The 15,519-nt window shown below is 45.3% G+C and overlaps 2 protein-coding genes across 2 annotated transcripts; both read left to right on the top strand.

Moving 5' to 3' along the window:
* Positions 1 to 90: 90 nt before the first annotated feature.
* LOC113568508 lies at positions 91 to 10,905 on the top strand. The gene is made up of 14 exons (XM_026996714.2): positions 91 to 668; positions 751 to 802; positions 1,087 to 1,282; positions 1,507 to 1,659; positions 1,859 to 2,030; positions 2,761 to 2,861; positions 3,122 to 3,360; positions 5,719 to 5,914; positions 6,032 to 6,048; positions 7,310 to 7,505; positions 9,257 to 9,409; positions 9,742 to 9,913; positions 10,238 to 10,338; positions 10,434 to 10,905. The coding sequence occupies exons 1-14, from the start codon at positions 176 to 178 to the stop codon at positions 10,641 to 10,643; spliced, it is 2,451 nt and encodes an 816-aa protein (XP_026852515.2). The 5' UTR covers positions 91 to 175; the 3' UTR covers positions 10,644 to 10,905.
* On the top strand, positions 3,905 to 6,474 carry LOC118241909 (interferon-induced protein 44-like). Its single transcript, XM_035529423.1, has 3 exons — positions 3,905 to 4,790; positions 4,928 to 4,979; positions 5,719 to 6,474. The coding sequence occupies exons 1-3, from the start codon at positions 4,328 to 4,330 to the stop codon at positions 5,996 to 5,998; spliced, it is 795 nt and encodes a 264-aa protein (XP_035385316.1). The 5' UTR covers positions 3,905 to 4,327; the 3' UTR covers positions 5,999 to 6,474.
* Positions 10,906 to 15,519: the final 4,614 nt, after the last annotated feature.

Genomic DNA, 15,519 nt, shown 5'->3' with positions numbered 1-15,519 from the left:
GTGTGTGTGTGTGTGTGTGTGTGTGTGTGTGCGTGCGTGCATAATAGAATCAGAAACGAAACCCCCTTCCCGTTATTCTCGCGAGCACGACTGCTTTAGTTTCGGTTTCCCGACAAGCCAGTCTCGAGTGTGCTTTGTCCAAAAACTAGCCACCTAACTTTCCCCGGCGGATGAAATGGCGTCTGTCGTCTCATCACTAAACGACGAGAGAGAAAAGAGATTGCGGGATTTTTTCTCCAAACCCGTGCGCTTGCATCTCCTCTACACGAGCAGTGTGCACAGAGCCGACGTGCCGACGCTGCTCTCCAAGTTCGACGGCGGAGCGTACATCCTCGCGCTGTTCCTACCGTCCGGCTCGGTCAGGGGGGGCTACACGACCAAGTCCCTGAATTACCGGAACGAGTACGCGGACGAGCACGCGTTCGTGTTCGAAATAAACGAGGACGCCGCGAGGCGCTTTCGCGTGCTGGACGCCGCCAAAGCGGTGGCGATCGGCAGCGCCCCGGGCATCTCCGCGTCGCGAGACACCGTGCAGTTCGGGAGCTGCTTGCACATCCACTCGGAGAAGCTCCGGTGGTGCGCGAACTTCGGCGCGGACGCGACCTACGGTACCGGGTGGTGCGAGGAAAAGCAACTCGCCGTGCACGTGGAGCTGCACCGCGTTCAAGGTTGGTCTCCGACGCGTGCGTGAAGATAACCGGAGAGGATGTGGTTGCGTCACGGTGCTAATGGTGCGCGTGTTTGTTTTAGAACTGGAAGATGTCCTGGCCATCCCTTGGAGAGAAGTGGACTGGACGGAGAAGTAAATCTTAAATAAATAAAATAATAATTGTAATTATACACCTAAAAAAGTGCCTTTACGCTAAGTGTGCTTAATAAGAGGTGATCGGTGAGTCTAGAGGCAAAGAAGGTGTTTCTAATAAAGTGGGTTGTGATGGATGTACACTGATATATACATATATACATATACATATATACACACACACACACACTGGCTATATGAATCTTTGCCTGTAGGCGGGCTAACATGTATGTATGTATGTTAAACTGCTTTCACTGGTTAAAATGTCTCTCCGCGTTGTTTAGAACCAGGGATGACCTCAGGAAGCAGCTCGTCTCTTGCGAGCTGAAGCTGGAGTCGCTGTCGCGCGTGAAGGCTCTGCTCCTGGGCCCAGTGGGTTCTGGGAAGTCCAGCCTGGTCAACTCCATCCGCTCCACCATGTACGGGCGCACCGTGCACCTGCCCATCATCGGCAGCGCAGAGACCGCCTTCACCCAAAAGGTGATGGCAGCGTTTGGCGTCCTGGCCGACACTCGGCACGCACCCATACGGCGGACAGACGTCAGCCAGAGCGTTTCTGTCGCGGTCCTTAGATTTCAAACTATAGGAATTAAATACCTACTTTTGTTTGCTTCTGCCGTTTCGTTTCACTCCGAAAGGTATTCGACCGGCTTCTGAAGTAGAATAATCTTGACCTCCCCCCCCCCCAACTTTTCTCTCACCAGCTGACGTCGTATGACATCCGGGCCAAGAAGCGAGGCCGCCCCACTGCTCTGAGTCTGTGCGACGCGATGGGGGTAGGGGAGGAAGGCTCTAAAGATCTCACCCTGTCCGACGCCCTCGCCGTCGTCCGAGGCCACGTTCCAGAAGGATACAAGGTGTTCGGTTCGGGCGCTGCACATGCTTGCCACGTTAATTCCGCGAATCACACGTGCACCGCTTCGTGGATGGATGTGGTGAAAAACGAAACGGGTCGCGGGTTAGACGTCCGCGGAGCGCTTTGCGCAGAGCGGGTTTGACAGTTCAGCGCCCTTCGCGCTGATTACGCCGTACGTGTGACCGGTTGTTTTGCTGTAGTTCCAGAGCGAAGCTCCAATCACTGACGTGACGAGCGGTTACAGGGCCGAGCCCTCCCTGAACGACCGGGTCCACTGCGTCCTCTTCGTCCTCGATGCCTCCAAGGTGGAGTCGTACCCCGAAAGCCTTTGCTCCGCCCTCCGGGAACTCCGCACCGCTGTCTCTGACCTGGGTGAGAGGTTATCCTGGACTTTCAGCTCAATTGCCAGGCAAAAATCTTTAATCCACGAAGGGGTCTGGCCACAGCAAGTCACTCGATACCTACTACCATTAATGAACTCACTCACAATTCGCCCGGAGCGCAGTAAGGTGAACGCAGTTTATTAAGACAACAGAGGTATTCCGCAGTTGTAAACCAGAGAACACGAGCCAGAGTAGAAAATCCAAAAAGGCAAGGTGAACAGAAACAGGCAAAGTCAGTAATCCAAAATAAGGCAGAAATCCAAAGAACCAAGAGATACACACAAGGATAAAACAACTGCTCCGATACATACCAGACTTCACAACAACCGAACCCGCACACGGGGTAATAGAAAGACTAATGAGCCACGGCTGACAGCAATAACTAACTCTGGGGCGGAACCAAAAGAAACCAGTACTAGGAACTAAACAAACATAGTGGCGTTGCTGTGGGAACCGCGGCGCCAGGGAGGGCTGAAAGTGACAAACAGTAAATTATTATAATGATCTGATTATGATTAGAATTAGAATTAGTCAATTACAATAATCATTCTTAGAATTATTATAATTAGAATGAATCGATTATAATTAGAATTAATTATTATAACTATTATGTTTATGATTATGTGATAAATGGTTGGCAAGTTAGGATTCTTGTTCAGAAGGGGGTCTGAGTAACAGGCTGGATTTAACGTTGTTTTGTTGGCATTGTTTTTGTTCAGGTGTGCCTCAGTTGATTTTGCTGACTCACGTAGACCAGGTGTGCCCTATAGCCAAGGAAGACGTGAAGTACGTCTACTCCAGCCGATCTCTGCAGGAAAAGGTACCAGCTCTGCTGGTGTTGGCGTTCAAATTAAAATCCTTCGTTATATTTCAGTGGAAACAAATGAGCACGGTGCCGAATTCTGTTGACGGCTTTAATCTCGACACAGACGTGTAAATGTCGTAAATATTATCAGTTTGCTCAGTACGTTAAGCTGATTGATTCTGACTCATTTGTAATTAATTGGTTACTTAAGTAATTAAGTTAAGGAGCATTAATCAATCAGAATGTGCCTCTCTCTGTGTCTGGTCTCCGCACAGATGCAGACCGCAGCAGAGCTGGTGGGGCTGCCGTTGTCTTTCGTGTTTCCGGTGAAGAACTACATTTCCCAGCTGTCAGTGGAGTGCAACGCTGACATCCTGCTTCTCAGTGTAGTCAACAGCGTCCTACAGGCTGTGGACGACGCCCTCGAAGACCACTTCCCTGGTCCCATCATGGAGTTTCCCAGTGAAGACCCTGTACCCCACATCGAAGAGCAGCATAGTGATGGATTTATGTATTAATAAACAATTGTTTCACAAATAAGCATGGTCTTTTTGCCAGAAGCTGCATGAAATCAGCTATTTCTTGAACAAAATTAATCGGCTACCACGGTTCTTGGATGTGACTGTAAAAATCTCATTAAGCTCACCTCTCTGTCTCTGTCTCTCTCTCTCTCTCTCTCTCTCTCTCTCTCTCTGTGCAAACACATAAATCAGATTGAAATAAAGATAGGTTTTAAAAGTGTAAAGGTGTGATAAGTATTCATTTGGGATATGGTCTCGTCCACCAACACATAATCTGGTGTTGGGTTTTTTTTGGTAATAGAGCTGATATGAGGGAACATTTAGAAAAACGATTTTTTTTCATTTTTAGCCACAGTTCATAACAAATGTACTGCAGATGCCATGTCAATAAATGTTATTCTGTTATTTGCTATTAGATTTTTGGACAAATATTTTTTCACGTTTGACAGCCTGTTTTCACTAATAATATTATAATAATATTTAACTGGATGCAGCAACACAGAACAATACTAAATTAATCGTATTTGTATCAGTTTATTGCGGGATAAGATGTAACGCAGAAACGCTCGGCACTGGAAACAAAGTTAAAAAATGTTCATTTTGTGGCATAGATGCTGCGTAAAGATGCTCGATCTTGCTTGAACGCCATTAAAAATAATTTAGCAAAAACGAAAAGTGCGTCAGTCCGTTCCCTGGCGCCGTCTTAGTTCTCAAACGTTTGATTTTTGAGTGATTTCTGCGTTACCGGTTGGAGATGTCGCAGTCGCAACACCAGTTAAGTTTCCATTTCGCGGAACCGTAAGTGCGCCGTTAGGTTTCGGATAGCCAGACCTAGGCTGGGCTGTCCCGTTAACCCCCTCGTTACTCAGTCGTGCAGTCGTGAACCATCGCGGCGCGGTAACGGGCGTTTTTACGCGTTAGGTGTCCGGTTCGTAAAGAGATCGACAACTTTCCAGGAACATGTCGCAACTGGACCGGCGGAGCGAGGCGCAGCTCCTAAATCTCTTTCCCAAACCCGTGAAACTCGGTCTTCTTTACAAGGGGCGATTTCACGGATACGAGTATAACACGCTCCTAAATAAACTCGGTGGTGAAGGCAAATGCGTAATTATAATATATTTGGCCTCGGGCCCTGTAAGAGGGGTTTATTTGAGCGAGGCTTTATCTGCGCTAACGTCGGACAATGACGCGTTCTTATTTGATGTGAGCGAAAACGGGGCAACGAAATATCCAGTGCTGGAGCCCTCCAAGGCTTCCGTTGTCTCATATGAGGCTAATCTCTGGCAGTTTGGAGACTCCATCAAAATGATTCGTTATGATTTGCGCCACGTAAGCTTCTGCGCCCGCGACTGCGTTTACACTTCGACTGGCTGGCCCACGAAAAACAGTCAACCTTGTGAAGTCGAACTGCACCGAGTTCACGGCAAGTTCCGAATAGTGTGTGTGTGTGTGTGTGTGTGTGTGTGTGTGTGTGTGTGTGTGTGTGTGTGTGTGTGTGTGTGTGTGTGTGTGTGTGTGTGTGTGTGTGTGCAAGAGATTCACTTGTATTTGTTTTTTTAGATCTTGGACACTTGCTACCCAACGATTGGAGGCATTTGTCATGGACTGCAAGGTAAGCGTAGCGCAGAAACACAAAAAGGCTGTATTATAGCGGTATAGGCTGTAGATAGCGGTTTCAGAACAACACATGATTTATATTACCCCCTCATAGCTCATTGACCAAAATGTTAATTCGCCTATAGAGGGCGCTCTTTGGTCATCCTCGAATTACCAATGCAGGCTGACGCAAATCAATTTTCAACAACAAAACAGATGCTCATAGTCATTTTATAAGGGCAGGAATTATTTAAGGTGAACCGGAAATGTCCAGCTTCGCAAAAGTCTCCTCAGCCAGCATATGAGCAGAAGTAATTTAGCCAGTCACCATTATAAAACATACCTTGAGTGCATTGATGCCTTTAAACATTGCGGTGCTTGTGTTGAGCCTGTAATGGTGCTTGAACACAGGTCAGCTAGGTAATGGCAATGATACTCTACTGGGTGAGCTACCACGCTCTATGGCAGCTCCATGTGCAGAACAGTTAGATCTTAGACCAGGTAAAACAAGACAAGTAAAAACCCAACGGCAGGAGAAACAAAAGACCATTCCGAGCGTGGAAAAAAGGGAAAACAGGATGCCACGAGAAGAACGGCAGCCCCGATGAACTGGGGAAAACAAAACTCTAAAACTGTTTGTTTATGTATTGAGCCTTTTCTGAAAGCTTGGCTTCAGATCAGTAGAAGTGGATGGTTTTAGACATACACGTAGACACAAGAGGTGACGATCCGTTCGTTTCTGTTTTGCCGGACAGTGCCCGAGATGACCTCATGAGGGGCGTGGTGTCCTTCCAAGCCCTGGACAAAGACTTGCCACGTATCCGGGTCCTGCTGCTCGGTCCGGCGGGAGCGGGAAAATCCAGCTTTGTGGTCTCCGCACGCTCTATCATGTACAACCGTGTCGTTCACCTGCCCATCATAGGCAAAGCGGCAGGTGGATTCACCAAGAGAGTAAGCCAGGAATGTGAAAATGTCAAATATTCGAAATCAAAATGTAAATATTTGAGTTTTAAATACATTCGCACACAAATCTGATTGTATATTTTGGTAAAATTTTATTTTTTGTAGTTTGTCCAGCCAAAAAAGTACCGGATTAATAAACAACATTTTACTGGCCAATTGCAGTTTGTATTTCCCTAGAACCTGGAAACTCCAGGGATTTTGGAATCTGCAGTCTGTGGATTCTCCGTGGAAACTGTAGCCACATCCCCGGATCTATGATGACATAGTGGAACAGCCCTCTGTTGCGTATAAATCAGGCCTAACCTTTCAGTTGTCAGCTGTGGTTCAGATCATCACTGTCGGAGGGGGGGATTCTTTCACTTCAAAAGACCCATCTATCGTGAAACTGTTATGTGAATGATCAACGAATGTTAGAGCTACGATCGTTATCCCTTCTTAGCACAAAGCTAATCTGCGTAGTGGCTAATCTGTGTGAAGGCTAATCTGTGTGGTGGCTAATCTGTGTGATGGCTAATATGTGTGGTGGCTAATCTGTGTGATGGCTATGTGTGGTGGCTAATCTGTGTGGTGGATAATCTGTGTGGTGGCTAATTTGTGTGATGGCTATGTGTGGTGGCTAATCTGTGTGGTGGCTAATATGTGTGGTGGCTAATCTGTGTGGTGGATAATCTGTGTGGTGGCTAATCTGTGTGGTGGATAATCTGTGTGGTGGCTAATTTGTGTGATGGCTATGTGTGGTGGCTAATCTGTGTGGTGGCTAATATGTGTGGTGGCTAATCTGTGTGGTGGCTAATATGTGTGGTGGCTAATCTGTGTGGTGGATAATCTGTGTGGTGGCTAATTTGTGTGATGGATATGTGTGGTAGCTAATCTGTGTGGTGGCTAATCTGTGTGGTGGCTAATCTGTGTGAAGGCTAATATGTGTGATGGCTATGTGTGGTGGCTAATCTGTGTGGTGGCTAATCTGTGTGATGGCTATGTGTGGTGGCTAATCTGTGTGGTGGCTAATCTGTGTGATGGCTATGTGTGGTGGCTAATCTGTGTGGTGGCTAATCTGTGTGAAGGCTAATATGTGTGGTGGCTAATCTGTGTGGTGGCTAATGTGCAGAACAGTTAGATCTTAGACCAGGTAAAACAAGACAAGTAAAAACCCAACGGCAGGAGAAACAAAAGACCATTCCGAGCGTGGAAAAAAGGGAAAACAGGATGCCACGAGAAGAACGGCAGCCCCGATGAACTGGGGAAAACAAAACTCTAAAACTGTTTGTTTATGTATTGAGCCTTTTCTGAAAGCTTGGCTTCAGATCAGTAGAAGTGGATGGTTTTAGACATACACGTAGACACAAGAGGTGACGATCCGTTCGTTTCTGTTTTGCCGGACAGTGCCCGAGATGACCTCATGAGGGGCGTGGTGTCCTTCCAAGCCCTGGACAAAGACTTGCCACGTATCCGGGTCCTGCTGCTCGGTCCGGCGGGAGCGGGAAAATCCAGCTTTGTGGTCTCCGCACGCTCTATCATGTACAACCGTGTCGTTCACCTGCCCATCATAGGCAAAGCGGCAGGTGGATTCACCAAGAGAGTAAGCCAGGAATGTGAAAATGTCAAATATTCGAAATCAAAATGTAAATATTTGAGTTTTAAATACATTCGCACACAAATCTGATTGTATATTTTGGTAAAATTTTATTTTTTGTAGTTTGTCCAGCCAAAAAAGTACCGGATTAATAAACAACATTTTACTGGCCAATTGCAGTTTGTATTTCCCTAGAACCTGGAAACTCCAGGGATTTTGGAATCTGCAGTCTGTGGATTCTCCGTGGAAACTGTAGCCACATCCCCGGATCTATGATGACATAGTGGAACAGCCCTCTGTTGCGTATAAATCAGGCCTAACCTTTCAGTTGTCAGCTGTGGTTCAGATCATCACTGTCGGAGGGGGGGATTCTTTCACTTCAAAAGACCCATCTATCGTGAAACTGTTATGTGAATGATCAACGAATGTTAGAGCTACGATCGTTATCCCTTCTTAGCACAAAGCTAATCTGCGTAGTGGCTAATCTGTGTGAAGGCTAATCTGTGTGGTGGCTAATCTGTGTGATGGCTAATATGTGTGGTGGCTAATCTGTGTGATGGCTATGTGTGGTGGCTAATCTGTGTGGTGGATAATCTGTGTGGTGGCTAATTTGTGTGATGGCTATGTGTGGTGGCTAATCTGTGTGGTGGCTAATATGTGTGGTGGCTAATCTGTGTGGTGGATAATCTGTGTGGTGGCTAATCTGTGTGGTGGATAATCTGTGTGGTGGCTAATTTGTGTGATGGCTATGTGTGGTGGCTAATCTGTGTGGTGGCTAATATGTGTGGTGGCTAATCTGTGTGGTGGCTAATATGTGTGGTGGCTAATCTGTGTGGTGGATAATCTGTGTGGTGGCTAATTTGTGTGATGGATATGTGTGGTAGCTAATCTGTGTGGTGGCTAATCTGTGTGGTGGCTAATCTGTGTGAAGGCTAATATGTGTGATGGCTATGTGTGGTGGCTAATCTGTGTGGTGGCTAATCTGTGTGATGGCTATGTGTGGTGGCTAATCTGTGTGGTGGCTAATCTGTGTGATGGCTATGTGTGGTGGCTAATCTGTGTGGTGGCTAATCTGTGTGAAGGCTAATATGTGTGGTGGCTAATCTGTGTGGTGGCTAATCTGTGTGATGGCTATGTGTGGTGGCTAATCTGTGTGGTGGCTAATCTGTGTGATGGCTATGTGTGGTGGCTAATCTGTGTGATGGCTAATCTGTGTGGTGGCTAATCTGTGTGAAGGCTAATATGTGTGGTGGCTGATCTGTGTGAAGGCTAATCTGTGTGGTGGCTAATCTGTGTGATGGCTAATCTGTGTGATGGCTATGTGTGGTGGCTAATCTGTGTGGTGGCTAATGCTGACATACTCCTTTGGCCAGTCTCTCCTGCCACACTTGTCACTCATAATGCCCCGCCTCCGCACCCGCTCACCCCTACCGTGAAGTTTTCAAAGACACTTAAAGGGGAGGGATGTACTCATAAAGGAATTTAGGATATATTTTTGTGTCTGGAACCCTAAATCTAAGTATTTGACAAACACCATAAAAACAAAAACATGTTTGCTTTGTCTTGTTTTGTTTTATATGTTTGTTTGTTGTTTGAGTGCTGGAATATTGTGATTTGCATACCCGGTGAGACAAAAACAGAGTTTTATCCTTTACATAAACCCTAACCTCAAAATTTGGATTTTGACAATAAACGTTAAGAGCAAACCTGTCTTCCCTTCTCGTCCCTTGCTGCCCCCGTGTTTTCTCTCTACCCAGCTGATGTCGTACGAGATCCGGGCGGAGAAAGGAGGCTGCCCCACGGCTCTGAGCTTGTGTGACGCAATGTCTGTAGGAGACGGGTGCTCGGTCGGTCTCTGCCTTAGTGATGCCCTCGCTGTCGTTAAAGGCCACGTTCCAGAGGGATACAAGGTGTGTCAAAGGGAAAACCTTCACTTCAGTCTGTGTCTGGGATAGGAATGCTAAATCGAGAAATTAAAATAAACCCTACAAGGAATTATAGTCCATGGACACCAGCGGCAGGTTTGTTCACCCAGCGGAATTTGAACTGTTACGTTCATGAGCGTTTAGTCTGAACCAGTCTGAGCCATCGTGAGTTTACGTCATCAGACCAGATGCGAAGGTAGCATCTCGTCTGCGGCCGCGTTACCGCTGGTTTCTAGAACTTTCCGGTTCCCGCGGACCTAAGCGTGACCTGGCTGGAAACATGGTTTTCAAAGTTGCCGTGGTTGTTTTTGCTGCAGTTCCAGAGTGAAGCTCCCATCAGTGACAAGGTGAAAGGCTACAGGGCTGCGCCCTCCCTGAAGGAGCAGGTCCACTGCATCCTCTTCGTGCTCAGTGCCTCCGAGGTGGGGTCGTACCCCGACAGCCTGGGCTCCGCCCTCCGGGAGCTCCACTGCGAGGTCTCGGACCTGTGTGAGCACCTTCATGTGTACAGAGAGAAGAGAGACGTTGTGCTTGTCATAGCAGGCTGTGAATAATTGTAGTCAGCTAAATATCTGGGGTTTTTTTAAGTAGTTTCCTAGTTTTGCTACTGTTAGAATCACCTGAATACTTTACTTCTGTTGTTATTTTGGACAGTTTCAGAGCCCATTAGAGAAATTCACATCCGCTCACATATTTTGAGCAAATATTTTGAGCTCAACAGCATTTGGCATTGGTCCTTTTGCATGAAAGTTCATAACCGTGCTTGCAGATGTTGCCGTACATAACCGTGCTTACAGATGTTGCCGTATTCAGGTGTTCCTCAGTTGATTCTGCTGACTCATATAGACGAGGTGTGCCACGCGGTACACGAGGACGTGAAGTACGTCTACTCCAGCCGGACTCTGCAGGAGACGGTATGCCGGGCATGGAACGCCCCCCCCACCACCACCAACCTGCCACTGTCCAACGTCTCTGGAAGCATGTTTGATTCCGTGCCTCCTTCATACAGATCGAGAAGGCCGCCGAGCTGGTTCAGATGCCGGTGTCCTCCGTCATGCCTGTGAAGAACTACACCTCGGAGCATTCCGTGACCTGCAACGTGGACATCCTGCTCCTGGATGCCATCCGTCACATCCTAAACGCCGTTGACGACATGCTAGAGGACCAGTTCCCAGCAGCCAACGAGACGTTTAAAGTGGAACCATTAAAACCACTGTAAGAGCCCCCCTGCGCTCTCATGTGAGACCTCTTCAGGTGTCCCAAAGATGAGAATCCCTCGTATTTTACAGAAAAAAAGTCTAAACGTTTGTTCCTACTGTTACTCAGAGGCACTGTGACAGGGCTTTGACGAGGTTCCTCACTGTAGCTAGATTACTGTATGCCTTAACAGTATGTGTTATCGTATGCGTCTTTCTGTAACAGTTTCGATATTAGCATATTAGCTTCTCATATTTGTGAACATGAAAGTCCATTAAATTAAAAGAAATTACAGGTCTGTGTTGTGGTCCTTGGTTTGAGTACATTTTTTGCTGAGTGCATGTTTCAAAAGCCAGCCGTCGTCCTGACATGGGTTCTGTCTCACATCGGTCTGAAATACACCTGAAATACAGAGTCTGTCACTAACATTAAAACACAGAGTCTGTCATTACATGTCAAAGGTCACCAGGAATGAACTTTGACTGCAGTTTCCACTCACGTGCGGGTAACAAGCACCGCGATGTCTACGACTTCTAAAATGACGGCTTTGTTAAGCCCATAAGATATGCACGTCTTTATTTGCCGTAGCGACCAAATTCATTATCCTCACTCGCGTTATCCAGTTATATGATTATAACTGTGTTATAAATGTACCGATGTGTCTATGTGTCATTTTATCTTCCTAAAAGTACACTATACAGGGAATAATAAAGCGAAACATGCACACACTCACACACACACACACACACACACACACACACACACAAGCACATTTGCAGTTGGGTGGTGTAGTGATGTCAGTCCGTTTCTGATCATTGACTGCATAAAAAAGATGAATACGTCTGAAAAAAAGTACAAATGTAGTCGGAAAGAATAGTACAATAGACGTGTCGTAAATAATAATAAAAAAACCTTATGTTAAATTTCTTGTTTATTATTGCATTGAAAACGGAGATTTTTTACAAACGCTTCATCAGATAAATCGCGCACATGCTCGAGTTGCTGCCCGTTTTGCACCGTTCTCCCGCAATCTCCGACCTCGGAGTGGAGGCCGGTATCACTGTAGATCAGGACCAGTTCAGCTGTCCGGTCTGTCTGGATCTGCTGAGGGATCCAGTCACTATCTGCTGCGGAAACAGTTTCAGTCTGGGGTGCATCGAGGTGTGCTGGCATCACGTCGGTCAGACGGAAGTCAACAGCTGCCCACAGTGCGGAGAGACCTTCAGTCCAAGGCCTGAACTACGCAGGAACCACATGCTGGCTGAAGGAATGGAGAAAGTGAAGACCACCCGAGCTCTGCCCCTGCTTCTCAGCTCACCGCTACGCCGGACCCGGTGATGTGGAGTGCGACTTCTGCACCGAGAGAAAACACCAAGCCGTCACGCCCTGTCTGGCGTGTCTGGTGACTGTCTGCGAAACGCAGCTCATACCTCACCCCGTCGTTACTCCTTTGAAATGGCACAAGCTGGTAAAACACCTCCTCCTGACTCCAGGAGAAGATCTGCTCGAGATCTTCTGACGCACCAAACAAAGCTTGGCTTGTTATCCGTGCACGATGGACGAACACAGAGACCACAACACAGTCTCGATTGCAGCAGAAAGGAGTGGGAAACAGATGAGATCTCTTTTTGAAGAATTTCATGCAAAATCTATTAGCCATTTTGAATTAGTTACATTAATCAGATTTTTTTTAAATCCAAGTTTTGAATTCAGGAAAAGGAAGGGTTTTTTTTTGTAATTAATAGTATAAATGCGTGCATACTCATTTGTAACAAACGAGTGTAATTGCGGAGTGTGATGGGTGATTGTGATTGGTGGGTCATGACTTGGAATCAGTGGTTGCAGAAGTGGGCAGCTTGGTGCTGACCAGGGCGTGACATACAGTACCCAGATAACATACAATATCCAGATACCCAGGTCTAATTTACCTTAAAAAAGAAAAAATCTTAACCCTGTCACCCTGTGGCCTATAATTTAAAACCAGTTAAATGTTCTGTTTTTGAGCTACAGGAGGAAACACCAGCAGAGAATCCAGGAGAAAGAGAAGAAGGTCCAGGAGCCGCAGCAGGCTGTGGACACTCTTAAGGTGAGTACTAAGCAGAGAGCCGCTGGAGCAGATACTGGAGATCAGACAGACCTCTCCTCCAATCACAGCTCTCCTCTAGACAGGCCTCTCCTCCAATCACAGCTCTCCTCTAGACAGGCCTCTCCTCCAATCACAGCACATCATGTCATACAATAACAATGAAAGCGAATGAGAGTACAACCTTCTGGTCTCTGTACATGGCGCGTGACACCTAACAGCGCTCTGCACAGGCAGCAGTGGAGGACAGTGTGAGGATCTTCACTGAGCTGATCCGCTCCATCCAGAAAAAGCGCAGTGAGGTGAGAGAGCCCACCGTTTCCTCACGCTGTCGGAGAAGAACACAGTGGTGGCAAACAGCAGCAGAGCCCAGGCCGTACCCGGCCCGCCCAGCGAGATTAGACGACCGGTTCCAGGTGTTGAGCGGGAGAGTGTGTGTGTGGACGCCAGCCTCTGCGCTGGCTTCTGGATCGATGTGTCTGAGTCTATGAAGCTGCTTGGGATAAACTGTTCAAATACGAGGTGATCAGCACAATATGTCATTTGTCGTATTATGGGCCAGAAATGCGCAGATATAACATTCACCCGCAGTGTGAGCGCCACTCGGGCTCCGAGCAGTACCACCTCTGGCCACCAGAGGTCAGCCACGCCACGAGTTTGAGCTCCGTTGCGTCCTTTCTCCGCTGTAGCTTGCTGTGTCATCGTTTTCTGTGTATTGTCCAGTCAAGTTCCCGCGTCCCGCTGGTTCTTTGCGAAGTCTTGATACTTTCATAGTCAGCATTTCTGAACGTTTAGCATTTTTCTTTTTAATTTCGACTTGTGCCAAACTTCTCGACATACGATTTTGGGTGCTACATTTGAAACCTGACATTAGAAGATGACGACTCCTATAAAACGTTTTTGTGATACTACTCGTCATTAATATTTCGAATTTTAATTATAAATAGTACTTTTATTATAAAGGCATGGGCTCGCATAATTAGCAAAGCCATATTTATAAGTGCATTAAAGCTGAGAGATTCACGCGTTAGGTGTTATAGACCTACGGGCTCCTTAACAACGCAGCACCCAACACTATACTATACTATACTATACTATACTATACTATACTATACTATACTATACTATACAATGCTATACTATACTATACTATACAATGCTATACTATACTATACTATACTATACTATACTATACTATACAATGCTATACTATACTATACTATACTATACCACACTATACAATGCTATACTATACTATACTATACTATACTATACCACACTATACAATACTATACTATACAATACTATACTATACAATACTATACTATACTATACTATACTATACTATACTATACTATACTATATCATACTATACAATACTATACTATACTGTACTGCGCTGTACTATACTATACTGCACTGTACTGTACTATACTGTACTGTACTATACAATACTATGTTATACTATACTATACTGTACTGTACTATACTATACTATACAATTCTATACTATACTATACTATACTATAATATACTATATTCTACAATACTATACAATACTATACTATAATATACCATACTATAATATACCATACTATACTATACTATACAATACTATGTTATACTATACTATACTATAATGTACTATATTCTACAATACTATACTATAATATACCATACTATACTGTACTATACAATACTATACTATACTATGCTATGCTGTACTATACTGTACTGTGCTATGCTATACAGCCTTGTACTGTACTATACTATACTATACAATACTATACTATACTATACTATACAGCCCTATACTATACTATACAATACTATACTGTACTATACTATACAATGCTATGCTATACTATACTATACTATACTATACTATACTATACTATACTATACTATACAATACTATACTGTACTATACAATACTATACAATACTATACTATACTATACTATGCTATACTATACTATACAATGCTATACTATACAACACTATACTATACTATACTATACTATACTATACTACAGTCGTTAGTCTCCGCGTAGATGCACCCAATGTCACAAAACAAAAGAAATGTGTTTCTGGCATTGGCCTCATAGCAATATTGTAGTTTAGCTGTTATATTTGTATATCTTTAATATGGCTGTATATGTCATATATGTTATGTAGCACAGGCATTGAAAATTAAGCAGTATAACAACTGAACAGTAAACAGCAATAGTTATTTCCAGACCTGTCCTGGGAACACACTCACTAACTCATCACGTGAGTAGTTATTCCAGACTAACCAAGTGTGCAGTTATTCCAGACTCATCAGGTGTGTAGTTATTCCAGACTCATCACGTGAGTAGTTATTCCAGACTAATCAAGTGTGCAGTTATTCCAGACTAATCAAGTGTGCAGTTATTCCAGACTCATCAGGTTTGTGGTTATTCCAGACTCATCACGTGAGTAGTTATTTCAGACTCATCATGTGAGTAGTTATTCCAGACTCATCACGTGTACACGTCTGTCATCATGTGTATCATCAAAAAATGAATTATCATTACATTACACTGTCTAAGAAAAAAAGTCACAAACAGCAAGGTCATGAGGTCAAACCCCAGTGAGGTCATGAGGTCATGAGGTCTGAGGTCGTGAAGTCAAACGGTAGTGAGGCCAAACCCCGGTGCGGTTGTGAGGTTAAACCACAGTGAGGTCATGAGGTCAAACCCCAGTGAGGTCATGAGGTCAAACCCTAATCATGAAGAGAGATTTGTCTCCTGTGGCAAGCGTTGTGTATGTATAGTGTGTTGTGCATGGAAACT

The sequence above is a fragment of the Electrophorus electricus genome, chromosome 8 (assembly GCF_013358815.1).
Source record: "Electrophorus electricus isolate fEleEle1 chromosome 8, fEleEle1.pri, whole genome shotgun sequence".
Classification (NCBI taxonomy): domain Eukaryota; kingdom Metazoa; phylum Chordata; class Actinopteri; order Gymnotiformes; family Gymnotidae; genus Electrophorus; species Electrophorus electricus.
The sequence above is the reverse complement of the archived record's forward strand: the minus strand, read 5'-3'. Positions and strand labels throughout refer to the sequence as shown.

What these genes read in the sequence shown, in the direction of transcription:
- LOC118241909 (XM_035529423.1), top strand. Translation starts at nt 4,328, where the DNA reads ATGTCGCAACTGGACCGGCGGAGCGAGGCGCAGCTCCTAAATCTCTTT. An exon ending in CGAACTGCACCGAGTTCACG is followed by an intron (nt 4,791 to 4,927) that starts GCAAGTTCCGAA and finishes TTGTTTTTTTAG; the next exon opens with ATCTTGGACACTTGCTACCC. An exon ending in CATTTGTCATGGACTGCAAG is followed by an intron (nt 4,980 to 5,718) that starts GTAAGCGTAGCG and finishes TTTGCCGGACAG; the next exon opens with TGCCCGAGATGACCTCATGA.
- LOC113568508 (XM_026996714.2), top strand. Translation starts at nt 176, where the DNA reads ATGGCGTCTGTCGTCTCATCACTAAACGACGAGAGAGAAAAGAGATTG. An exon ending in CAGGTGGATTCACCAAGAGA is followed by an intron (nt 7,506 to 9,256) that starts GTAAGCCAGGAA and finishes CTCTCTACCCAG; the next exon opens with CTGATGTCGTACGAGATCCG. An exon ending in GCCGGACTCTGCAGGAGACG is followed by an intron (nt 10,339 to 10,433) that starts GTATGCCGGGCA and finishes TCCTTCATACAG; the next exon opens with ATCGAGAAGGCCGCCGAGCT.